Source organism: Microtus pennsylvanicus, chromosome 10 (assembly GCF_037038515.1).
Source record: "Microtus pennsylvanicus isolate mMicPen1 chromosome 10, mMicPen1.hap1, whole genome shotgun sequence".
NCBI lineage: Eukaryota > Metazoa > Chordata > Mammalia > Rodentia > Cricetidae > Microtus > Microtus pennsylvanicus.
The window spans coordinates 86991043-87015933 of NC_134588.1; the positions used below are offsets into that span (position 1 = coordinate 86991043).

Consider the following 24891-nt stretch of genomic DNA (forward strand, 5'->3'; position numbering starts at 1 on the left):
AGCCGGGGCAGGTAGAGCTGTACTAATTTGGGGTGTTGATTTAACCCACAGCATGGATTTCAAGATACGCGGTCAGATGCCCTGGTCACTGTGCTTTCATGCCTTCCCATCAGTAATACTTGCCATAAAACTAACCTGAGTTTTGACGGGAGACATGTTTCTTAAGATATTAGATACTGACTATGAGTCCCAGAGCTTCCCTCCACAGTAACCACATTTAGTTAACAAGTCTCCAACAGGACCCTCAGCCTGGGCTACATGCAGCATACAATGTATGTGTGTTTACCTAGAGAAGGCTTTGTTTACTGTAGGCCAAGGACATCCATGTGAGACTGGGCTTCATTCTAAAGCCAAATCCCTGATAGTATTAGGTAAATACTTGTGAAATTACAGCTCCTTCCAGCCCAGTAGACGGATGATCCCATTAAAAATACCCATGGAGGGCAGATAGTTTACAAAAACATGCTGTTCTTCCCTAAGAACAGAGTTCAGTTCCCAGCACCCACATTAGGTTGCTAGCAACTGCCTGTCTTTCTAGCTCTCGGAGATCCCAGGCATTCTATTGACTGCTGTGGTCATCCACAACTCACACACACAGACACACACAGACTGTCCAAGAACCGTTGTATGGACGGCTCTGTGACTAAGAGTGTCACTGTGAAGTGTGAGGTCCTGAGTGTGGATCTTTAGCTCACACATAAAAGCTGGGCATGGCCATGTGAGTCAGCAACTCCAGTGCTGGCATAGGAAGTGGACGCAAAGGATTGCTGGTGCTTGCTGGACGCCAGCCTAGCCAGAAAGCATTGGGAGCTCCAGGTTCAGCAAGACCCTGTCTCCAGGGAACAGAGTGGAGAATGGCAGAGGACTTTGGGACTCTTCCTCTGCAGTGCATACTGATCAGAATTGCTCACTAGGGCCTCAGGTCTAATCATTTTCATGAATTCTCCCCCAAAGCTATGGAGAATTTGAAACAGTGACTTGTTTGATAGGGTGTCAAGGTAGAAACCAGGAAAGCAGCAGCCACAGTTCAAATCAGACCATTGTCCCTGGAAGCATGGGGACCAGACAAAACTGTTTATGAAGAGTAGTACCCACAGTGCCATAGCTCCTTCTTGACTAGAGATTCCAGCAGTTCACAGCCATGGAGCAATAAGACATACAGATAGACAGACAGACCACACACACAGGAGAAAGGGAGAGGGAGGGAGGGAGAGAGAGAGAGAGAGAGAGGAGAGAGAGAGAGAGAGAGAGAGAGAGAGAGAGAGAGAGAGAGAGAGAGAGAGAGAGACTTTCAGAAAACCTGTCCACACATACACAGACAAATCCAAATAAAGAACTCAATAGATTCCCACACGGGTGGAAGTAATGAGCAAATGTCACATCCTTCTTCATGCTACACACAGCTGTGCCCTTTCTTACTAAGGTGAGATGTGGGATGTCCTTCTGTATATATGTGGCTTTTGCTGATTAATAAATAAAGCTGTTTTGGCCAATGGCTTAGCAGAGCAAAGCCAGGTGGGAAATATGAACAGAGAAATAGACAGGGTAGGCAGAGTCAAGGGGATGCCATATAGCGGCCGAAAGAGAAGGACACTGGAAACTTGCCAGTAGGTCACAGCCTTGTGGTGATACACACATTAATAGAAATGGGTTAATTTAAGATGTAAGAACTAGTTAGAAATATGCCTAAGCTGTTAGCCAAACGGTGTTATAATTAATATAGTTTCTGTGTGATTATTTGGGTCTGGGCATCTGTGAAACCAACGTGCAGTCTCTGTTTACAAAGGTGGATGCCGTAGAGTTAGAAGAATATTTTACCTAACACCACTCATCAACCATGTCTAAACATGTCATGTTGTTTACCCATAATTCAGAACTGGGCTTTGCTTCTCTGTAAGGCAAGACTTTAGTAGAATGAAATAATATTGAATTGTGTAAGAAAGTTAACTGTACCTGCTCAGCAAGGCAATGGGTAGATAATGTCAGGCTTCTTACGATGGATGCGACTGATGTGGTTCTGTATTTACACTGTGTGTAGCTGCACACGTCATCCAGCATCTTCATGTTTCCATCACCTCTCTGGGGAGTTGCCCAAATATGTTGGGAATAACAGTGACGGCAATCACAAGAATCACACTTGTCTTCTAACCCCTAAGGCACTGTATCTATATTGTTCCAAATACTATTATTTCATATACCTATTTCTATGTACAATGCATATCCTTACATTTTTTTTCCTTCCAGCTAAATACAGATGAACGGCAAAATTAAGAAATCAATGAACTGGTGTTTTTATTTAAGGTAGAAAGTCCATCTAAGGTGGATATCCTCCCTAAGCCCTCATTGTTAGGGCTTGAATTCAAAGGAAGCTACTGGCTTCCATGAGCTCCATGCAGAAAGGGTTGACTGTGAGTTATGCAAAATCTGCATTTAGTAATACCCATCTTCTTCTAGTCTCATTTACAATTCACTCCAATGATGGGCAAACTATCATCCATGGGCCATGCTTGTCTATGGACCATCCTTATAAATAAAGTTTTATTGAAACACAGCCAGGACCATTATATACTATCTGCATCTACTGTTGTGCTCTGATCATAAATTCCAGTCATTGTAGTAGAGCCTCTATGCCCCCCACCCCAACCAAAATATTTAGCATGCAGCCTTTGGCAAATTTGCTAGCATTCATTCTTGTCCTCTAAAGTAGAAATGACACAGTGACAGAAACTGTCATATTCTAGAAGCTGACACACACAGCCTAACATAGGTTGTTTCCTGAAAGCAATCAAGTAATTCTAAATGAGTGAATTGATCAAAGGCGTATAAACAGATAATTATATATTAAAATTAAAAGGTAATATTTGAAGACCTTCCAGGATAATCACTCACAGAAACAGCCCCCAGATTGCAGCTTCTGTAGCGTCTCTGAAAGGGGGTCTCGTTGGAACTAGAAGTTATGGTCTGTGCATCATTTGTCCTACTGTTCTTAAGTAATTTCAGGTAACAGGATAATGTGGATTTGACACTATGCGGCTACACCATTGGCCTTGGCAAACCAAACCTGCCCCATTAGAAAAAGTCCATCTAGGAATTAGGAATTGCCCTTTGAACTGCAAGGCAGTGAATGGGCTAATATTTGCCATTCCAAAAACAGTGTATTTTAAATCTTTTATAACTTTCAGTGCTGTGAAAGTACTTTTAAAATACTTTACTTTCAATTGCAAAATCATTCTGTCCTCAGTGGAAAGATGCTCTAATAATGCAGAAATATATCAGGTAAGCTTCTCTAGCTTTCCTCTTCTTCCCTCCCTTCCTTCTGTCCCTCCCTTCCCTGCAGTTTAAAGCAAGCAAAACAGGAACTCCATGTCACTACCGTAGTTAGCACTGTTATTCTCTCTTTTGTCCTCCCTCCCCCAACCCCCGTCTCTGTGTGTATGTGTTTTGTATGCATGTGTACTTCATTCTTGTTTGTAGCTATTTTTATTAAATTATATACATTGACTACTAAGTGATCAGATGTAGAATTTATAGACAATTGTATAAAACTGTTCCTAATTTTTTCGATTAGTTATCTCTAGGTACTCATAATGTTTAAAAGTAGTATAATTCCTATTCTTTTTACTAGTTTTTAATTTAATAAAAGTGAATTATCATTTGTTCCCTCAACAAACTTTGCCTCCTTTTGTATTTGTGCAGAATATTATATTTATATTATGTGTAAATATATATAATTATTATGTATATGCAGAAAAGCTACTTATGCATAAGCCCCTCACCCTCACAACACTGATAGACTGCATACTGCTTATTCTTAACGCCAAGGGAGGCTGGGGATTTTACCATGCTGGCTGTCCCCTCCAACCAAGCTTGGACTGGAAGAAACAGCCCAGTGGAACTCTGTTGGGTCCTTTTATTAGTTCAAGGAGCTCTGGTGTCTCCTGGTGTCAGGGGAAAGAGACGAGCTGCCAAAGAAGATAGGAGTCACGTGGGCCTCTAAGATCAGCTGATTCGGCAACAGCCAATTCACAAATGAATCTTAAACAGAACCATGAAATTTTGTGGATTTCAGGACATCTTCATTATAAAACCAGAGAAAAACCATATCACCCTCCGTCCTCCCTCCTGTCCCCCCTCTCCTCCCCGCAGAGACCACGGGAGGTTCATTTCAAGGTCTGATGAATGGTTCAGAAGGTCTGAAGCAGATTACAATGTGAATTTCCTTGTTTGAATTCTATATTTGAACGCCAGACTCACCCAATTTGTCATGGTTTCTTTTTCCTTAAAGGAAACACCAGTCAGTTATTTAGAATATAAAACAGCAAAGCCAAATGTTCTCCAGACAGAAAACCACACCTCCAGAAGACAAACCCGACCACTTAAGAGAACCTCCAGACCCCTGTCCAGGGGCGTCGAGCTGTCGTCTATTTATTTTATGCAAAAATCACGGGAAGCCAGTTTTGATCAAAGCCAACCAACATTTCCGTTCTCATCTTGCTTGTTTGAAGACACACTAAGATCACCACATTTCTTTTCTCATTTTTTAAAAGTAATTTTATCAAATGCTGTTTTGATTTAAATGATCGTGCTCTGCTTTCCAGGCCCCTGGATTGAGGATACAAGGCATCAGAATCCCAAATGTGACCTCCAGGAAGCTCTTCATGCCCACTGGATCGCTGAACCTTCAGTGGGGGCATAGAGTCTCAGATGTCACTCTGTCCCTAGAGCAAGCGTTCCCAAAAACATCCGACCATGCTGGTCCACGTCAATTAACTGCCCCTGACGCTCACATTGACAGTTTCACACAGGGACATGGCAGGTCACAATGCTCCATTCCCGTTATATAAGAGAAGAATGCGGAAAAGATCAAAGCTACCATCAAAGCATTGGAGCAAAAATAACGATAGAGAAATGCCGATCTGAAACCAGCCAGTGTCACCCCATCAATTTTGCTCACCTTGATTATATTTCAATGTTCTATATTTTCACCATTTTGTATAATATATGATAATAAACAGGGTAAGATCATAAAGAATCCCAAGCTTTTATTGTCGAAGTTTTTCAGATCTTCTATTGAAATAACAAGAACAAACAACAAACAAAAAACCTAGACAGACTCCTTTAACAAGCCTCATGCATTTGGTGGCACATTCCCACTTCTAGGAACCATGTACCCCTTAGTCCTAAACTTAGGGCATAGTGTTTTCCCTATGGAAATGGAAATCCAGCAGCTGGATTGTCTGCTCTCTGGCCACTCTGTTTCCATCCCTCACGATGGGGTCCCTGACCTATCCAAACCACACGTAGGAAGTGCCGCACCAGGACACAGCCAGGAAGAGAATCCGACTTCAGCCATCAGGTCTGAGAGTGAGGGTATAGTATTCCATCCCTAGATCCCTACTGTTAACCTACTGTTAAGTGAGTATATGTAAAGGAACACGTTGCTTTTCATGAATGATCTGGGTTGCAAAGAGAAAAATGAGAGTGGAAGGTCCATAACCAGCATTGAACTGATGGCAAAAGCAAAAACCTGTTCTCATTGACTGGCAGAGCTCACCTCTGTCTGAAGTATCTCAAGATACCAATAGACTTGGTCTTCTGAGACTGTTCTCGAACTACAAGGAAGCTTTTAGCCATTATGCGGTTAACCACAGCAGTTCTTTTCTAACATGACTGAAGAACTTCTGTCACATCAAGCCCCCAAACTCTTTCCTAGCCCCAAATCCTGAATTTTTCACCTTGCTCCTCTAAGACTGCCATAGTTGAAGCCAGTTTGCAGCTGACTCCTTGAGCCACTTGAATTATATTTTTTCATGAACTGTAAACCTTCAGTCAGGGTTAATCTCTCATTTGCTTTGCTTATGGATGTTGGATAGCCCCCTGTGACTAGTTTTCGGGGCTACCCTCCCTCCCCTGCACTGCTTTGTACCTTCTTCACAGCAAAACTGGGCACCTTTGTGTGAGAGTCAGGTATGTGTGTCTTCTCTGTTGTGGTCCCTGGATTTCTTTTATTTTATATTTTAAATTTTTATTATTTCTATTGAGCTGTATATTTTCTCCACTTCCCTTCCTTTCTCCCCCCTCCCCTTCTACCCTCTCCCATGATCCCCATGCTCCCAATTTACTCAGGAGATCTTGCCTTTTTCTACTTCCCATGTAGATTAGAACCATGTATATCTCCCTTAGAGTTCTCATTGTTGTCTAGGTTCTCTGGGATTGTGAATTGTAGGCTGGTTTTCTTTGCTTTATGTCTAAAAGCCAGTTATGAGTGAGTATATATGCTATTTGTCTTTCTGGGTCTAGATTATCTCACTCAGTATTATGTTTTCTAGATTCATCCATTGGCTGGAAAATTTCAATATGTTATTATTTTTTCTGCTGTGTAGTACTCCATTGTATAAATGTACCACATCTTCTTTATCCATTCTTCAGTCAAGGGGCATTGAGGCTGTTTCAAGGTTCTGGCTATGACAAACAATGCTGCTGTGAACACAGCTGAGCACATGTTTTTCTGGTGATTGAGCATCCTTTGGGTATATACCCAAAAGTGATATTACTGGGTCATGAGGTAGGGTGTTTTCTAATTTTCTGAGAAATCACCATACTGATTTCCAAAGCAGCTGTACCAGTTTGCACTCCCCCTAGCAATGCAGGAGTGTTCCCTTTACCCCACAACCTCTCCAGCATGATCTGTCTTCAATGTTTTTGATCTTGGCCATTCTCACAGGTGTAAGATGGAATCTCAGAGTTGTTTGAATTCACATTTTTCTAATGACTAAAGATGTTGAGAATTTCCCTAAGTGTCTTTCAACCATTTTAGAATCATCTGTTGAGAGTTTTCTGTTTAGGTCTATATTCCATTTTTTTATTGAATTATTTGTTCTTTTGATGACCAATTTCTTCAGTTTCAGTTCTTTGTATATTATGGCAATCAGTCCTCTGTTTGATGGGTTAGTGAAGATCTTTTCCCATTCTGTAGCTGTAGTTTTGCCTTGTTGACTGTGTCCTTTGCTTTATAGAAGCGTCTCAGTTTCAGGTGGTCCCATTTATTAATTGTTTCTCTCAATGTCTGTGCTGCTGGGGTTATATTTAGGAAGTGGTCTCCTGTGCCAATGCGTTCAAGTGTATTTCCCACTTTCTCTTCTATAAGGTTCAGTGTATCCGGCTTTATGTTGAGGTCTTTGATTCATTTGGACTTGAGTTTTGTGCATGGTTATAGATATGCATCTATTTTTATTCTTCTATATGTTGATATCCAGTTATGCCAGCACCATTTGTTAAATCTTCATTTTTTTCTATTTTATATTTTTTGCTCATTATCAAAAATCAGATATTCATAGGTGTGTGGATTGATAGCTGGGTCATCGATTCAGTTCCATTGCTCCTGCTGTCTGTTTTTATGCCAATACCAGGCTGTTTTCAGTACCACAGCTCAGTAGTAGAGTTTGAAGTCAGGGATTGTTATGCCTCTAGATGTTCCTTTATTGTAGGATTGTTTTGGCTATCCCATTTTGTTTTGTTTTTTTTCTATATGAAGTTGAGTATTGTTCTTTGGAGGTCTGTGAAGAATTTTGCTGGAATTTTGATGGGTATTGCATTAAGTCTGTAGGCTGCTTTTTGTCAAGATTGCATTTTAATATGTTAATTCCACCTACCCAAGAGCATGGGAGATCTTTCCATTTTCTACTGTCTTCTTCAATTTCTTTCTTCAAAGTTTTAAAGTTCTTGTCCTACAGGTCTTCCACTTTTTGGTTGGAGTTACTCCAAGATACTTTGTTATTTGTGACTATTGTAAAGGGTGATGTTTCTCCAATTTCTTTCTCATGTGTGTAAAGGAGGGCTACTGATTCTTTTGAGTTAATCTTGTATCTTGCTATATTACTGAGGGTGTTTATGAGTTGTAGAAGTTCCTTGGTAGAAATTTTGCAGTCACTTATGTAAACTATCAAGTAGTGAGAGTTTGACTTCTTCTTTTCCAATTTGTACCCCTTGATCTTCTTTTGCTGTCTTATCGCTCTAGCTAGAACCCCAAGTACTATATATAGAAATGGAGAGAGTGAACAGTCTTCTCTTGTTCCTAATTTCAGTGAGATTGCTTTGAGTTTCTCTCCATTTAGTTTTATGGTGGCTCTTGGCTTGCTATATATTGCCTTTATTATGTTTAGGTATGTTCCTTGAATCTATGCTCTCTCCATGATCTTTAACATGAAGGAATGTTTTATTTTGTCGAAGGTTTTTGACATCTAATGAGATTATTATGTGGTTTTTTATTCAATTTGTTTACTTAGTGGATTACATTGTCAGATTTTCATATGTTGAACTATCCCTGCATCTCTGGGATGAAGCATACTTGGTGATGGTAGATAATTTTTCTGACATGTTCTTGGATTGGGTTTTCCAGTATTTTATTGAGCATTTTTGTATCAATGTTCATGAGAGACATTGGTCTTTAATTCTCTTTCTTAGTAATATCTTTGTGTGGTTTGGGTATTGGGGTAATTGTAGCCTCATAAAAAGAGTTTGACTATGTTCCATCTGTTTCTATTGTGTGGAACAATTTGAGGAGTATCTCTATCAGTTCTTTGAGAATCTTGTAGAATTCTGTGCTAAAACCATCTGGTCCCAGAATATTTTTGGCTGGGAGACTTTTGATTACTCTTTCTATTTCTTTGGCAGTTATATGTCTATTTAATTTGCTTATCTGATCTTAATTTAATTTTGGTAAATAATATTTATCCAGGAAGTTTTCCATTTTCTTTAAGTTTTCCAATTTTGTGGAGTACAGGTTTTCAAAGTATGACCTGATGATTCTCTGGATTTCCTCCGTGTCTGTTGTTATGTCCCCCTTTTCATTTCTGATTCTGTTAATTTGGATGTTCTCTCTCTGCCTTTTGGTTAGTTTGAATAAAGGCTTGTCTATTTTGTTGATTTTCTTGAAGAACCAACTCTTTATCTCATTGATTCTTTGTATTGTTTTCTTTGTTTCTATTTTGTTGATTTCAATTCTCAATTTGGTTATTCCCTGTGGTATAGTCCTTCTCTGTGAGTTTGTTTATTTTTGTTCTAGAGTTTTCAGGTGTTGTGTTAACTCACTAGTGTGGGATTTTTCTAGCTTCTTTATGTAGGCATTCAGTGCTATGAACTTTCCTTTTTGTTTGGTTGGGGACTTCACCCCAGCCCCCTGGCATCCTTATATACAAGGAGTCTAAAAAATGTTTAGTTAAAAGTGTCACCATGGAGTCCACTGCCACCCATCACTCATTAGCATCATTAAAAGGGGACCATTCCTAAGAGAGGTAAAATTGCAGATTACCTTCTGTAATTACACTAACTTGTACTGAAAGAAATCGTTCAAAATTTCTTTCATGCCTGATAACATGGCTAGGTTTTTTAGAAAATGAACATTATATTCATAGTCATTTTATCTTAAAGGACATGTGATTTTCTTCATCATGTGTATTTTTTTCATTTCTTTAATATCTTATGGAATATTAAATTTGAGATGTAAAGTTCAGTCATGGTAAAAAAAAAAAAAAAAAAAAAAAAAAAAAAAAAAAAAGTGTCACCTCAGCCCCAAATATCCTTACACAAAAAAGCCTGGAATGTTTGGCTGGGGGTTTCACCCCAGTTCCTGGCATACGCTCTTTTCCCTGGGGGTTGCCTCAGTCCAGACCCCACCTCCAAGAAAGGCCGCCAAATGATGACCCCTTCCCAAGGAGGGTAAAGATCACTCCCACAGGCTATTTAAACTGCCCCCCACAGAGAATGAACATATGGTCTCCCAGTTTTCCATGGTCATTTCCATTCTCCTTTCCCCCTCTCTGTGTTTTCCCAGGGAGCCACCCAGGCTGGCATCCATTAAACCTTTAATCTGACTGGGATTATTGCATTGGCAGAGAGGTTTGTTGGTCAAAAATAATACTTAATACACTTAACACTGCCTTCATTGTGTCCCATAAATTGTGCATGTTGTGTGGTCATTTTCATTGAATATTATGAAGTCCTTAATTTCTTCCTTGATTCATTGATAATTCAGGTAAGCATTGTTTAATTTCTATGTGTTTGTGGGCTTTCTGAAATTAGTGTTACTGTTGAATTCTAATTTTAAGCCATGGTGATTCAATAAGAGTTATTCCAACTTTTTGTATCTGTTGAGGTTTGCCTTATTACCTAGTAATAGTAATGAGATGGTTTCATGAGTTCTGAAAGGAAGGTATATTTTTTTTTATGTTTGGGTGGAATATTCTATGGATGTCTGTTAAGTCCATTTGAGTCATAACATCTGTTAGTTTCCTTATTTCTCTGTTAAGTTTCTGTCAGGCAGACCTGTCCAGTGGTGAGAGTGGAGTGTTGAAGTCTCCCACAATTAGTGTGTGGGGTTTAATGTGTGATTTAAACCTTAGTAGAGTTTCTTACGTATGAGGGTGTCCTGGTATTTGGGGCATAGATGTTCAGTATTGAGATTTCTTCTTGATAGATTTTTCCTGTGACAAATATAAAATGTCCTTCTTTGTATTTTTTGACTGATTTTTATTTTGAAGTCTATTTTGTTAGATATTAGGATAGCTACAACAGTTTGTTTCTTAGGATCATTTAATAGGAAAAATTTTTCTCCATCCTTTACTCTGAGGTGATGTCTGTCTTTGAGGTTGAGGTGTGTTTCTTGTATGCACCAGAAAGATGGATTCTATTTTAGTGTGCCTATGTCTTTTTATAGGTGAGTTGGGTCCATTTTATTAAGGAATATGCCTTAGTCATCATTCCTCAAGTACTGTTCACTTTTTTCTTTCTCTCCTTCTTACTTCTTCCTTCTTTTCTTCCTTCCTCCCTCCCTCTCTTTCTTTTTTCTTTCTTTTGAGAGAGAGAGAGACTGGTGGGGGAGACTAAGTGATTTCTTGGTCTGAAACTTACCAAGTAAGTTAGGTTGTATGGTCAATGAGTCCCAGGGTTCTGCCTGTTTCTGGTACCCCAGTACTGAAATTGTAAAGTACACAATGGCTTTTCACCTTTATCTTCAGTTCTGGGCCTCAAGACACTCATGTGGTGTGCAGAGATACATGAAGACAAAACAACTCTACATTTCAAATACAGCTTTAAACAAAGTCAAACTGTCAAACTTTCACCAAGGTCATTGTTAGCTGAGGTTTTTATGAATAGCCTTTTAAACATGACAAAATTATAGTTCATCTCACTTTACTAAAGCATTATTTTTTTTAAAAAAAACTTGAATAGGTCTTGGGTTTTGTCAAATGCTTTTTTCCAGTCAAATGCTAGGCTAGCATATCTTCTCATCTTTGGCCTGTGATTGCACATTTCTCTCTCCAGATCCAGGGGGCTCTATGCCACAGCTCTTCTTCTTTCATAGATATTCTAACTTCTTCCAGGAGAATTCCCAATTGTTAGTAGAAGCATCTTTGCAATTCCAACATTTGAATTATGCCACCACATGCTTCTACTGATCATCTTCTCTCATCCATGTTGTGACTTTTTGGTTCTTGAAATGACATGGGAATTTGCTTGGATTTTTGTTGGTCTGTTGTTGATTGGGTTTTTTTTGTTTTTGTATTCTGGACATTATGTATTTTTTATGTGTCTCTAGATCCTCTTAATCTTTTTTTTAATTTAAGAGAAGGAATGACTTTCATCTTGGCTGGAGTAGGGCAGGTGTGCTGTGACAAAGCTCTTGGTGGTCTTGTCACCAGGAGGTACTGGAGTTTCTAGGAAGTTTGCTTGCTGCTACTATTTTTATTTTTCCCAAGGGGAAATGATAGAGCATCATAAAAATCTGCTATAGGAAATCTTAGAGAACTCAAAATTGAATCATGTTTCCCAAGGTTTTCCCTCAACACATCCTCATCCAAGAGCCACTCTTGGAACAATTAGGGTGTAGCAGTCCACAGACTAGCCCTCTCCTGTGAAGCTTACATATTATCCCAAAGGATACAACAATGATGCATCGGTACATCATACCAAGTGAGAAAAGAGAAATAAGAAGTGGGTTCAATTTTTCTTGAGATCTCATTAAAAATCATATTCTCCCTGTGATACCCACAGAGACATCGAGCACATACAAGATCTGCTTCTGGTGAGAGGAAAACAAAGCCAATCTAATAGATTCAAGAGTAGCAGGCAGCTGATTAAAGTCTAATTATTTTACTGTCATGACTTTATACGAGCTTCTTAGTAAACATTCCACAACCTGGAGTACACTGCAATGGCCACAGTGAATATATATTATATCCAATGAGATTTTAATAATAAATTAGATAGAACTACTATGAATAATCCCAATAAAAGAGACAGGGTATGCCCAGATCCTGCTGTTCCTGCCCAGTGGTAGCTCCTACCTCCTTGTTGGTCCTGTCCGCTTGCACCAGGGTTCCATTCAGACAAGGTTCCACGTAGTGAAGCTCCTCATTATACTGCAAAGCGTAGAAACAACCAAGAAAAAAAAACAATGAATGAAGAGCCCAAAGGGTCCTAGTTAACAGTCAAAGGGTACATGGTCACACAGGAAGTCGTCAGTATCACCACAGGCTCCCGTCACTCAGACAACCAAGTGCTAAAGACAAACTTATTTGAGAGGAATCTGAAGCGTCCACGCTAGAGCCCAGCGTGGCTCCTACTGCTAACCACTCATCCTTCAACAGTGACTGGGCAGACAGCAGTTGTACAGGCATGATGGAGCAGATAGATCGCGTGGTACAGGTTCAGCTCCAGCCTCAGCCTCACAGAACTAAGAGATACCTGTGTTGGCCACACACAGAGGGGACATAACAGAGGACAGGAGTGGTTTTGATATTCTCAGTAACACTGGAAAGGGGTGTGTGTGTGTGTGTAGGGGGTGTTGGTGATATTCCTGTTATATAGTGATACCATCTATATGACTTTTTCCAATACGTGTCTTCCCCAACACTTTGGGTCACCAGCAATCCAGAATGTGACCCTTAATTTTTGTCCTCTGCACATGACCCTCCAAGGGCTTTGATGGGTTCTGGACATTTGGATTGGCTGACCACACAAGTGTCTTCATCAGCCCACAGTGAAGGCATGCTCTGTCAGCCATTTTTCTCTGCTCATCCCTCCCAGGTCTCTTCCTTTCCTTTGACCTCCGCCACTGAGAACCGTACCAAGAGCTCCTCTGCCTGGCTGCTGCTTTCCCTGGCTGACCCAAGCTCATCCTCTGGGTTGGTTCAGTCCCATACCCACTGGGAAGGAGCCTCCGGTGCAGGAGAAGAACTCAGTCAACGCTCTTTCCTGTAGACTCTATATAATGTCTAGTTTCCTTCAGCAGGAGCCCCCAGCTCACTGGGAAACCCCATCCTTAGCTGTGCCCCCGATCACCTGATACTGTGATTGGCCAAGACCAACTGTGCGGCACACATATTGTTGCCCTGAACCAAACCCACAGTATGTGCCCCCATCCATTTCATCAGTAAAAGCCCTATGGCATTTCCAATTCAACAGCCAAATAAAACCAGAGCTGCCAAGGGAAGAAGAGACTAGAAGCATCTCTCACAGGCGCTCTAGAACAAAATCTGGCTGAGGATGTGACTTTTAAGACTGTGACCATGAGAAGACCAAGCAAATCACAGAGTGAAAAACCGGCTAGCGTGGGACACTCCCTTTGGATCCTTGCAGGACTGTACCTGCAGCTGCTATAACAGGGTGGACACAGCAACACAGCAGACAGATAAGCTGCCTAAGGGTGGGGCAGGATGGTGCTGCACCAGGCAGTAAACTGTTCGAGAGTCCTCCCTTCATTCAAATCCAAGGTAAGCTTCATTTGTAGTTTGACTCAGCCTCAAGGACTTCCGTGCTCCTCCTCCTAGACAGGGAGCCTGGGGAAACCAAGCTGCCAAAGACATCAGTGACCTCAGTGACTAAGTAGCGAGCAGTGTCCAGGCTCACGTCCAGACGTCTGACCTCACAGCCACTTTGTTTGAGAACTTCAACAGCCTCTGCACCCCAAGGCCCCTTCACTTTCCACCAGGCTCACCTTTGCCCCCTTAGGCCTTTGCTTCTAGTCTTGCAAATGCATCTGGAACTTTTCATTTGTCCTCTGAAGTACTGAGAAAATGTGGGTCTGCCTTATCTTCACTCCCTACCACCGAGTGTGGGGATATAACTGAGGACCTATTTTTCTTTGCTGGACAGCTCTTCTTGGGATAGTGGATGTTTTTGTTAATGAGGGTAGTGAGAGAGACTGGTTCTACTAGATTTCTGGGGGTTTGTGGTAATGTTCTATTTCTGGAAATGGTCAGCTATACTGACCAAATGTGTTCATTTTGAAATGATTCTTAGAGCTGTATGTAGATTGTGCATAGTTTTGTTATGTTAAATAGAAATTTTTTTAAAAAAAATAGATGTTTGCTATGCTGAAGTTAATTGCTGAGGAACAGGGTGTGACATTTCATTCCCAGATGGGAAGTCACCTCTGGATTCAGGAAGGATCTACACAGGTCAACATAAGGGCGTCTCCACAATTCTTCTGCACTTTAGAGGAAAGTGGTTGCTGGAGAGGCAGCCATTCCCTTCTCCCTTACCTCCCTTACACAACATTATCCTTGCTGTGTAAGTGGTCTTAGCTAATCACAGGTAGTCAGTGATTCTCTACTAGATGCTCTACTAGATGATGCTCTACTAGATGATGCTCTACTAGATGATGCTCTACTAGATGATGCTCTACTAGATGCTCTACTAGATGATGCTCTACTAGATGCTCTACTAGATGATGCTCTACTAGATGATGCTCTACTAGATGATGCTCTACTAGATGATGCTCTACTAGATGCTCTACTAGATGCTCTACTAGATGCTACTCTACTAGATGATGCTCTACTAAATGCTCTACTAGATGATGCTCTACTAGATGCTCTACTAGATGCTCTACTAGATGCTCTACTAGATGATGCTCTACTAGATGCTCTACTAGATGATGCTCTACTAAATGCTCTACTAGATGCTCTACTAGATGATGCTCTACTAGATGCTCTACTAGATGCTCTACTAGATGATGCTCTACTAGATGATGCTCTACTAGATGATGCTCTACTAGATGATGCTCTAGTAGATGCTCTACTAGATGATGCTCTACTAGATGCTTGCTTCCAGAGCCTCTTTGCTACCAGGGTTAGTGAATCATGAGCTGCCAATGGGACAAAAAGGAAGTTTCTAGTGTATTTTCCTCAACCTTTTTCCTGTTCTTGAAAGAAAATTCACCCATGTTTACCTATCCCTTCCTTCCTCCTTGGGGTGCCATTGTCCAGGGGCAACTTCACAACCATGAGGTGACATAAAAAGCACAGGCAAAGGAAGGGAAAACAAGAATATGGGGCCAGCATGGGTCTACCACTGATGCCCTCTGAACCACAGGACCAAGACTTCATCTGCTCTCCCGCTGGGTCCTTCCATCATGTTATTAGAGGCATACACAACAAGGCAACCTTTGAACCTCTATTCAGCTATTCTGTAACTCAGACACTCTTCAGGTCCTAGTTTGGTTCTTGCTTTTTAAAATAATGTATATATAACATGTGTGTTGTGTGTGTGTGTTGGTACAGGTGCACATGCGTGTCATTGTCATATGGAGATATCAGACAACAACCTTACATGTTGGTCTTTACTATTTTATGTAGACCAAGATCCTGTCACTCACCACTGCACACGCCATGTTAGCTGGCCCAGGAATTTGTGGAGATTCTCTGGTACCATCCATCATTCCACAGGAGTACTGGAAAAACAGATGTGTGCTGCCATGGCTGGATTTACATGGATTCAGGGAATCTGTACTCTGGTCCTGGGGCTTGCAGGACAAGCATGTTACCCATTGAGACATCTCCCCACCCTTGTTCTTGCTCTTATGCCTGCATTTTCCAGGTAATTTAAAAAAGTTTCACCAACACTCTTCCTAACACATACTCTCAAAGTTGTAGAGTCCAAAATTATCACTAGGACAACTGTCACCAAGTCCTGTGCTGCTATGTACACCACGGGGCTAAGCCTCACTGACCCCTCATCCTTATACCCACCCAGTGTATGGTAACCACGAAAGTAGACCTGTGGACATGTAGGGAGGTGACATATCTCAGTGAATGCTCTTTGCTAAAACAGCACTTAGCACAGGCTGGGGGAGGGGCTCAGGAGGGGCTTAAAAGCAAAGAAGACGGGAAACTTTGTCCTCATCATGGAGGTACATGCGCAGTAATGAGAACCAGGCTCACTCTCGCTGCACACCCAGAGTAGAGGAATCCGCTCTGCTGAACTCCAGCCAGCTTGTTAGTGGCAGCATCCAAGCTTGCAGTTTCTTAATTTCCCCTGACAATATCAGGACTGAGCTGACCCAGCAATCTGGTCTGTGTCACTGTGGGGAGCGGAGGTGGCCATGTGTAGAGAGACGCCGTACAAGTCTAGCAGCGGAATCAAGAAAGCCCACTGGCCACACAAGCTCCTCAAAGTCCCAAGGGACCGACTACAAAGGGTGCCCTGCACATGGATGCATTTCTTAAGCTCCAGTGGTTCCCCATTTGGTCACCTTTCAGCTGGCGCATGTTTACAGATGCTCCCTGGATATCTTTGCTGTTTTTATTCTGTATGTGTGTACGTGTAAGGAATGTACATGGATTTGTTCTTATGGAGGTGTACATATGTGTATGCGGGCACATGTGTGTGCATGCATGCAGAGGCCAGAAGTCAAAATTAGGTATCTTTCTCTATCACTATTCACCTTATTTATTGAGACAGAGTCCCTTACTGAACTTGGAGATCATTGATTGGCTAGACTGGCTGGCCAATGAACTCAAGGGATCTGCCTGTCTCTCTCCCTCCCTTTAGTACCACCAACATTACAGACACTTGGAAGCTCTGTGCCTAGGTTTCACATCTTGGAGCCCTAAAGTCAGATCTTTATACTTGAACAACAAGTACTCTACTGACTAAGCTGTTTTCCCAACTCCAGTATTCCCTGGATTTCTGCTTTTTGAATCAATAGCACTATATGGTCACATAAGTTTATATTGAAGATGTGGTCATCTTCCTTTTGGGGTTCACATAAATAGTCACTGGATTTGCTACATATAAGCTGGGTCACTTGGCCAAGGCTTTGCAGCTCCATGAGCCACAGGGTTTGGAGAAATCTGGAGTCACTGTCCCTGCCAGAGACGCACTGTGATGACGAATGAGCATGCTCAAGGTCTAGGCATGAAGGAAGAAGAGGCAGGCCACCAAATATGCATACTCAATGTAGAAGAGAAGAAGGAGGGAGGTATGGGAATGCAACATGTAGACAGTGCCCAGCTTGTCTTTGGGTTCTACATGATGCTCAGGAACCTGATGATTATAAGGTTCTAGATGATGCTCAGGTACCTGATGATGATGACATTCTAGATGATGCTAAGGTACCTAATGATGATGAGGTTCTAGATGATGCTCAGGTACCTGATGATGATGAGATTCTAGATGATGCTCAGGTACCTGATGATGATAAGGTTCTAGATGACGCTAACGTACCTGGGCTTCATATCAGAAACCCAACTTGATGGAAGAGAATAATACATCTTTCAGATTTGATGGGACAGACTACCAGTTGCTTAGACACTGTGATGAGAGAAGACCCAGTAAGAGAGGAGAGACTTCCAAGCAGTCACCCCATATCGCCCTGGAAACTGATACTCATGTACACAGCTGACTGGACTTGTATGATATGGCCTGACTCTCTCAATGCAGTCCAATTCTTTACCCAGTTTTTTTCCATGTCCTCCTTCATACCAATTAGTTCCAGACACAATCAATTCTCTCCTGAAGTGTGTGTGTGTGTGTGTGTGTGTGTGTGAGAGAGGGGGGGGGGGGAGACTCACAACCTGAAAATGATGCTTGCCTTCTCAGTAAATCTCCTTCCCCCTACCATCTCTGAACCAACCCCGTGACTTAGGCCTACTGTCTATCTCCTTCAATGCTGGCCTAGTCATCACCTTAGACGCTGTTTCCAAATCTCCCATGGTTTGCATGTTTTAACGCTGTCCTTGGCAGGCTCTCTCCCACAAGGTGCTGGCCTCATTGTACCATGAGTGGCTGTTCCTGGGCTTCCCCACCAGACAGTCACACACAGAATCTCGGGGGTCATGAAGCAGATGGCTGTCTTCTACAGCAGCCTAGCACCTAACACCGAGCACACAGCCATGTTTATTAGACCTACTGACCACAATAATAAAAGGGCAAAAAAGCAAGAGTGCAGAGAAACTCACTAATGATACAAGGAAAAACTGAAGTTTAAACCTAAAAAATAAAAGGGCAAAAAAGCAAGAGTGCAGAGAAACTCACTAATGATACAAGGAAAAACTGAAGTTTAAACCTAAAAAATAGAATCTCTATCTATTTCCAAACAACAGATTGATAAGCTAGACATAAAGGAATAAGTAGGTATGTCCTAGAGACTCTGGAGTTCTACCAAGAGCCCATAATATTAAAAGTCCATAAGCTGGCTTGCTCACAGAAGCAATGGAGGAAGCCCCATTGCTCCATTTTAGGAAGCAGATACAAAGGAGACTCAATTAAATAAGTTAATAGTCTCGCGGCTGTATCTCTAATTAAATGACCTTTAGGATGACAATGGAGGAAGTATGGAAGGTAGCAGAGGAAACCACAATATTTTCACCAAGGCAAGGTCTCTTCCAGCTTACCAAAATATCTTCTGAAACTAGAAAAACAACTGGCTGAAATTAGCAGTCCAGCACTAACCAGCAAAGAAAGTGAACACCAACCCATGCCTCATGATAGTGAGGTTTGCTTTGTAAAGGGGAGCACAGCACAAGAGTGTGGGAGAATTAGTTCTCAGAAAAACAACAACAACAACAACAACGGTGAATTACAGAGCATCAGAACTGTCTAGGATGAACTCGCAAATGAGTCTCCTCTATACCATTTGCACAGTCCTGAACTGCAGGAAGCCTTTAAATTGATTTCACAATGCCGGCCCAGTTAATGTGGTGTTCACTTAATGCCTGACCTAGGCTTCTGTAAAATCCATTTCTCAACTTCCAGTAGCAGATGGAATTAACACCCTCATTTTTATGATAATGCTGTTCATTTAATGCATGGCTTGGAGGAAGACTTCCAAGTCAATGAAGAAATATATGCTCTTTTTTGTGTCATAATTTAACCTCAAATTCTAACTCCAACTGCACAAACCCCTCTATTTCCCTTGTTCTTTCTAAATTCAAGTAGCTAATTCATTAGCTCTAGGTAGATTTTTCAATATCCTACCCATCAAAGATAAAAGTGTTCATCCATTCATATTTATTCTCTGGAAAAACCCAGATCATGAATTTTTCAATATAATACATATGATATACTTGACAATGAATTTAATGAAATGTAATCATTCAAATGGCCATGAAATATCTTTCCTACTATTTGAATGTCCCCTGCCTTCCTGCATTATGACACTGAAATCAAAGACAAGGATAAATTAGATTTGCCTAAACAAAACCCTACAGTGCACGAAGACCTCCAGGACTGAAAGTAAGGAATGTGCTCTTGACTTTCTCTCTCTAAGATGCTTCCTCAAGCATCTACATGGTGAGGAGAAGAAGGCTGGCCACACAGCAAAGGTTGCCACAGGAATGTCCTCTCAGGCAGCAGAATTCTGCAAGAACCAAGTAACCACCTTCATGTATGCACCCGTCATCACTAGTTCAAGTCAGTAGCTATTCTAAAAAGACTTGGGGAAAAGCCACACCATACTCTGGAGACACTATGCAAGGTGGGAGCAGGAGGAAATGCTGCAGGGAAATAAGAGTCCCTAAAGCAAAACTAGTGTTTGATGCACTGAGTACCAGAAGATATAACTCAAGGGAATGCAAGTGACAGCTGACCCCCTCTGAATCTGCAGCTCTGGCCTCCAGCCATCCAGAAGATGTGAATTTGCACACTACTTGGTGGATACTGTGGTGGGACTGATGTGATACTCGCTGGTGTAGCAATTTCATGTATATATTATCAATCAAATGCACGCCCCACCTTGCAAGCATGCACACAGTATCTTCAGTGTGGTCCAGGTCATGGAGAGCTAGCTCATCTGCTAGAGCATGCTCAGATAGATGAGAGGGCCTCACAGTACAATAGTCACATACATCTATAGCCAGCAAGAGGCTTGGGCAAACTTCTAATGTCAACTACATGTGACAAATACACTTAATTAAAATCAGACATAGAGACGAATTAGTAGGTATTCTGTAGAATATGATTCTATTTGTGAAAAAATTATATAGGTTTAGGTCAGTTGGACAGCTCAGTGGGTAAAGGCACTTGCTGCTAAACTTATAGACTGAGTTCAGTCCCCAGGACCTAGAGGCTAAGAGGAAAGAACAGATTCCTGAAGGCTTCCCTCTGACATCCAAAGATACACACACACACACTAAAATGTAATATAATTTTGAAGTATGTGGACAGATAGACAAAATTGAAATAATTGTATCAGATGTAAGAATGAACAATCTGAATTGTTCAAAGAAATTTACAGGTTTTGTTCATTCAAAGGCAATCACCATAGAAAGTTAGGATTAATCCATTGCCTTCCTATGTGAATTCACTACTATATCCCGTCCATTCACTTACACACACAAGGAGATCACGATCATAAGGGGTCAAGTAAAGATATCCAGAGATCTTCATCATCAAAATAACTGCACATAGTCTTAATTCATGCTAGAAACTAAGATGCAAAGTGATGGCTAATATTAACTGCCAATGGGATTTATTCTATCAGGAGATGATTCAGGGTAAAGAAAAAATATTTTCCCTCAACTATTCCATAATAGCTGGCTGTCTCCTTTTAATTAACTTAATCACCCTCTCCTCATTATTGCGTTGACGCTGGATATCTTAATGAACTTACACAGATTATTCCACGTGATTGGCCGTGTTAACTGAACAATAAATTCTGACAGATAAAGGACGTAGGATGTAATTAGTTAGCTCCTCTTCTTCTGTGGATTTCTGATACTTCTGCGAGACATAATTAAAGATTAATAGGAGAGATAGTCTCGAATTTGCTGCGACTTATCTGTAAATGCTCCAGGATATGTGAGCCTCCGACCACATTTGCATAGTCACGTGGAGGCTGGCAGCTAGGGGAAATCCTGATTAGAAAGCCAATGGACTCTTGATCTGAAACCTCATTGCAAAGCGCGAGGCCCTGAATTCAAGGTCTGCATGGTGAGATGGCCAAAGGGACGAGTCATATTCTCTCCACTTCTGCACAAGAGAGCTAGAGCAGGCAAGTCAGCAAGGCTTCGCTGTGCGCCTCCTTCCGACTGCCAGTTTGAGACGGTGATGTACGCTGCTCTGTGCCTCTGCCTCCACACCCTGTGCACAGGGCTGAGGTGAAAGGTCAATGCAGTGAGTTACTGAGGTTCTCTGGGTGTGGGCTTCACACAGTGGGTACTCTGGAGACTAGCAGTTCTCATTCTTCCTAATGCTGCGACCCTTTGATACAGTTCCTCATGCTGTGGTGACCCCAAGCCATAGAATTATTTTCGCTGCTACTTCATAACTGTAATTTTGGAACTGGTATGAATCCTAGTGCAGATACCTGGGTTTTCCTGTGGTTTGGCGACCCCTGTGACAGGGTCATTGGATTCCCAAAGGAGTCAAGACCCACAGGCTGAGAAGCACTGATGTAGACTGTATTATTCAGCCCTTAAACTCCTGCTGTTTGTCAGGCATTGTCCAAGGGACTGGCCATACACGGTAATCAACTTCTGCACCCAGTAAGGTAATAGTTTCCTTCTTTTCCAGTTGCTTTTCCGAGCTTTAAAATTTTACTACACTTATTAGGCAGATACATGTGTGTGTACATGGGTATGCACACACACATGCTTGTGACATGGAAAAGAACAGGTGGTGTTGTGTTGTTAGTTTGAGTCCTGGGGATTGACTTGTGGCTGGGAAGCTAGCACCTTTTCTTCCTGAACCACCTTGCTGGCACAGCTCAATCGCTTTTTAAACCCTCAGCTTTACTGTCAGTCCCTTTGCTTTGCAGTTAAGCCTTTGTATCTGGAGGTCTCATCACAAAACTGTCAAAAGAGGACCCAAGCAACACCCTTGCTACTTAAGCACTTGCACCTTGACCTAGAGAACAGAAGTTGGTGATCTGTGTCTTCCAACGGCTGCCCTAACACAGGACTCGATGACATCACCCTCTATCCAAAGGTATGGTAAGGCACACACCACAGAACCGCATCCAAACGCCAATACCCAAACTCCACGTTTCTTGCCACACTACCTCCACTGTCACCTGCGACACAGAACATAGGATGTCCCAAACGGATGAATATGGCAAAGCACACCTGTGTACCACATCCACATGCCTAGCTGATCATGACAGAGGGGCGAAGTTCCTTGTGACTGAAATCTTTGAAAAGGGAGGGAGGTCTTTGGAAGGGAAGGGACATAAGGTGCATGATGACAATTGTTGTAATAAGAGCTGTGGCTATGTTCCGGCACCCGGCCGCCCGCACAGCTAGCTTTACCTGAAATAATTACTGTATTCTTTTAAACACTGCCTGGCCCATTAGCTTCAGCCTTTTAACCCATTTCTAATCATCTATGTAGCACCACGAGGTGCGCTTACCAGGAAAGATCTTAACCTGCATCTGTCTGGAGTGGGAGAACCATGGCGACTCCCTGATCCAGCTTATTTCTCCTAGCACTCTGTTCTGTTTTCTCCACCCACCTAAGGGTTGGCCTATCAAATGGGTCTAGGCAGTTTCTTTATTAATAAGAAATCACTCCCACATCAGACAATCACATCAAAGAACAGTGAAGAACAAAAATAACTACAAACTACAATGGAATACATCTCTCTTCGTGTCTGTGTCACTGCCCAGCCATGGCTGGTTCTCTGGCCTGCCATGTCTTGAGACCCCAGACATTTCACTGATGCTTTTTCTTGGCTTTTCCCTTGGAGAATATGCCCAAGATGGCCAACCTCCTGGAGTGTTGGGGAGGAAAGATGTTGTATCTATGAAGGGTACACTACTCCCCGTCTTTCAGTATCTCATCAGTTACCATCATGGACATGGAATTGACCTGGCTTCAAGTTCAATATCACATGAAAAATTCTGGCAGCTCATGGGACATCTTTTCTACATCTCTTCCCCAAGATCCCCCAAAAGGCTGGAGATGCTGTTTGCTAACTTCAAAGAAGCAATGAATTCCATAGCATTCTCAGTCTCCCTACTACTGTCCTTGATTCAGTGAATTGCATGTGGCCATAATCAACCTTCATCCTCTGGTCCCCAGACCCTGCACATCCAACAGCAACAGTGCAAATGACCCAAAGCACAAAGAAAGCACAGAACAGGCACACTCACTGTGATGATGTTGAAGAAGTCATCATCGCCCAGAGTGTCCAGAATTGAGGAGACTGTTTGCTTGGCGATGGTCAGGCGGAGTCCCTTCATGCTGCCACTGACATCCACTAAAATGACAACATCTTTTGGAGAAGTTGCTGCCTGGATATACCTACGTGGACAGAAAATTAAGTAAACATGAATTGTGGCCTCTTGATATTTTCTCTCAAAATTGACTAAGAGGTTTAAGCTCTGCCTACCATTTCCTGTTCCTGCAGTCAAAGGCAATGACGCCATTCTCATCTGGTTCCCATTTAATCCCTAGAAGAAAAATGGGGGTGTTGAGAAACCCTGAGACTTCAAATGGTTATCTGCAGTACTTTAAGGCTGCTCTGCTTTGCTGACCCAATCGATGGGGTGGAAAATCAGAGCCCAGGAGCTCCTCATCGGTCATTCATCCAGCTCTGCAAAGCGCCCTCAGGCGCCAGCCCTACAGCAAACAGGGCCTTAGCCCTTCCTGCTTCAGACAGTGAATGGAGACAGCCTCAGCAACATGCTTGTCCATGGAGATGGGATGTGAATCTAGTTCCTTTCACAGCTTTGGATAAAGACAGCCAAGACCATTTCTCACAGCCCAGCAAGGTGCTGAAGCTTCTGGCATCATTCAAAGGTCTCTAGGCAGTGTCTGGCCCCATCCCCAGACCCCAGTGAGGTCATGTCTATCGCCTGGGCTAAGGAGAAACCATGGGATCTGATGGTCCCACCTCACAGTGTTTCCTCCCAGCTCCTGTCTTAAAACTCAGACATTTGGCATGCCTTTCCCTGCTCAAACGAAACGACCCTAATTATTCTGCAAAATAAAGTTTGAATCTAGGCCTGGAAGCCAAAGCAGTTTTTCCCATAGTCATTCCCATTCTCATAGTTTGAGAACCAAGGGTGGCATTCTCCTTGTACATCTGATTAGTTTAAGAATGGTATTTTGTTTCAGGGCCAATAAGACGGCTCAGCAGGCAAAAGTATTTCCTGCAAAGCTTGACAATGTGTGTTTAATCCCCAAGCCCACATGATCGCAGGAAAGAAGCCCCTGGTTCAAGCTGCCTTCTGACTAACACACACGGTGACATGTACATACATGTGTTCATGCATACACAGCCCACATTCACATACACACATGTAGTAAACAAATAAATGTATTACTTCTCATTCATTTAAAAATAAAGGAACGGCTGCTTTAAAACAAGTTAGGGCCTCGCCATTCTTAGCCAGCAGTCCTGCTCCCGGCTAGAGGACTTCAAGCAGATTTTGAAGAAGAAGAAGAAAAAAAAAAGACAGAAAAGTTATTTTCACTGCTGAAAGTCCTGATTTGGAGCTCAGCACTGACTGCTTCTTTTTCTTTCTCAGCTCACGGCAGCCAGCATTCTTGATCCTGCCATGGCAAGAACAAACCGGAATAAGAGAATGGTGCACAAACCACCACACAGATAGCCTGGAGATGGCACTGTGTGTCCCACGGTGATACTATGATCTGCCCTCCTGGTACCAG

The 24891-nt window shown here is 42.1% G+C and overlaps 1 protein-coding gene across 4 annotated transcripts in view; it reads right to left on the reverse strand.

Moving 5' to 3' along the window:
• The window catches only part of Cacna2d3 (calcium voltage-gated channel auxiliary subunit alpha2delta 3), an 812834-nt gene that overhangs the window by 414437 nt on the left and 373506 nt on the right, over window positions 1-24891 (reverse strand). For all 4 annotated transcript variants that reach the window (XM_075988898.1, XM_075988900.1, XM_075988899.1 and 1 more), the window contains exons 7-9: window positions 23609-23669; window positions 23370-23520; window positions 12345-12419 (exon numbers count right to left, since the gene is read on the reverse strand). In XM_075988898.1, coding sequence (XP_075845013.1) covers window positions 12345-12419; window positions 23370-23520; window positions 23609-23669 — 287 coding nt within the window. The remainder of the gene's footprint in view (window positions 1-12344; window positions 12420-23369; window positions 23521-23608; window positions 23670-24891) is intronic.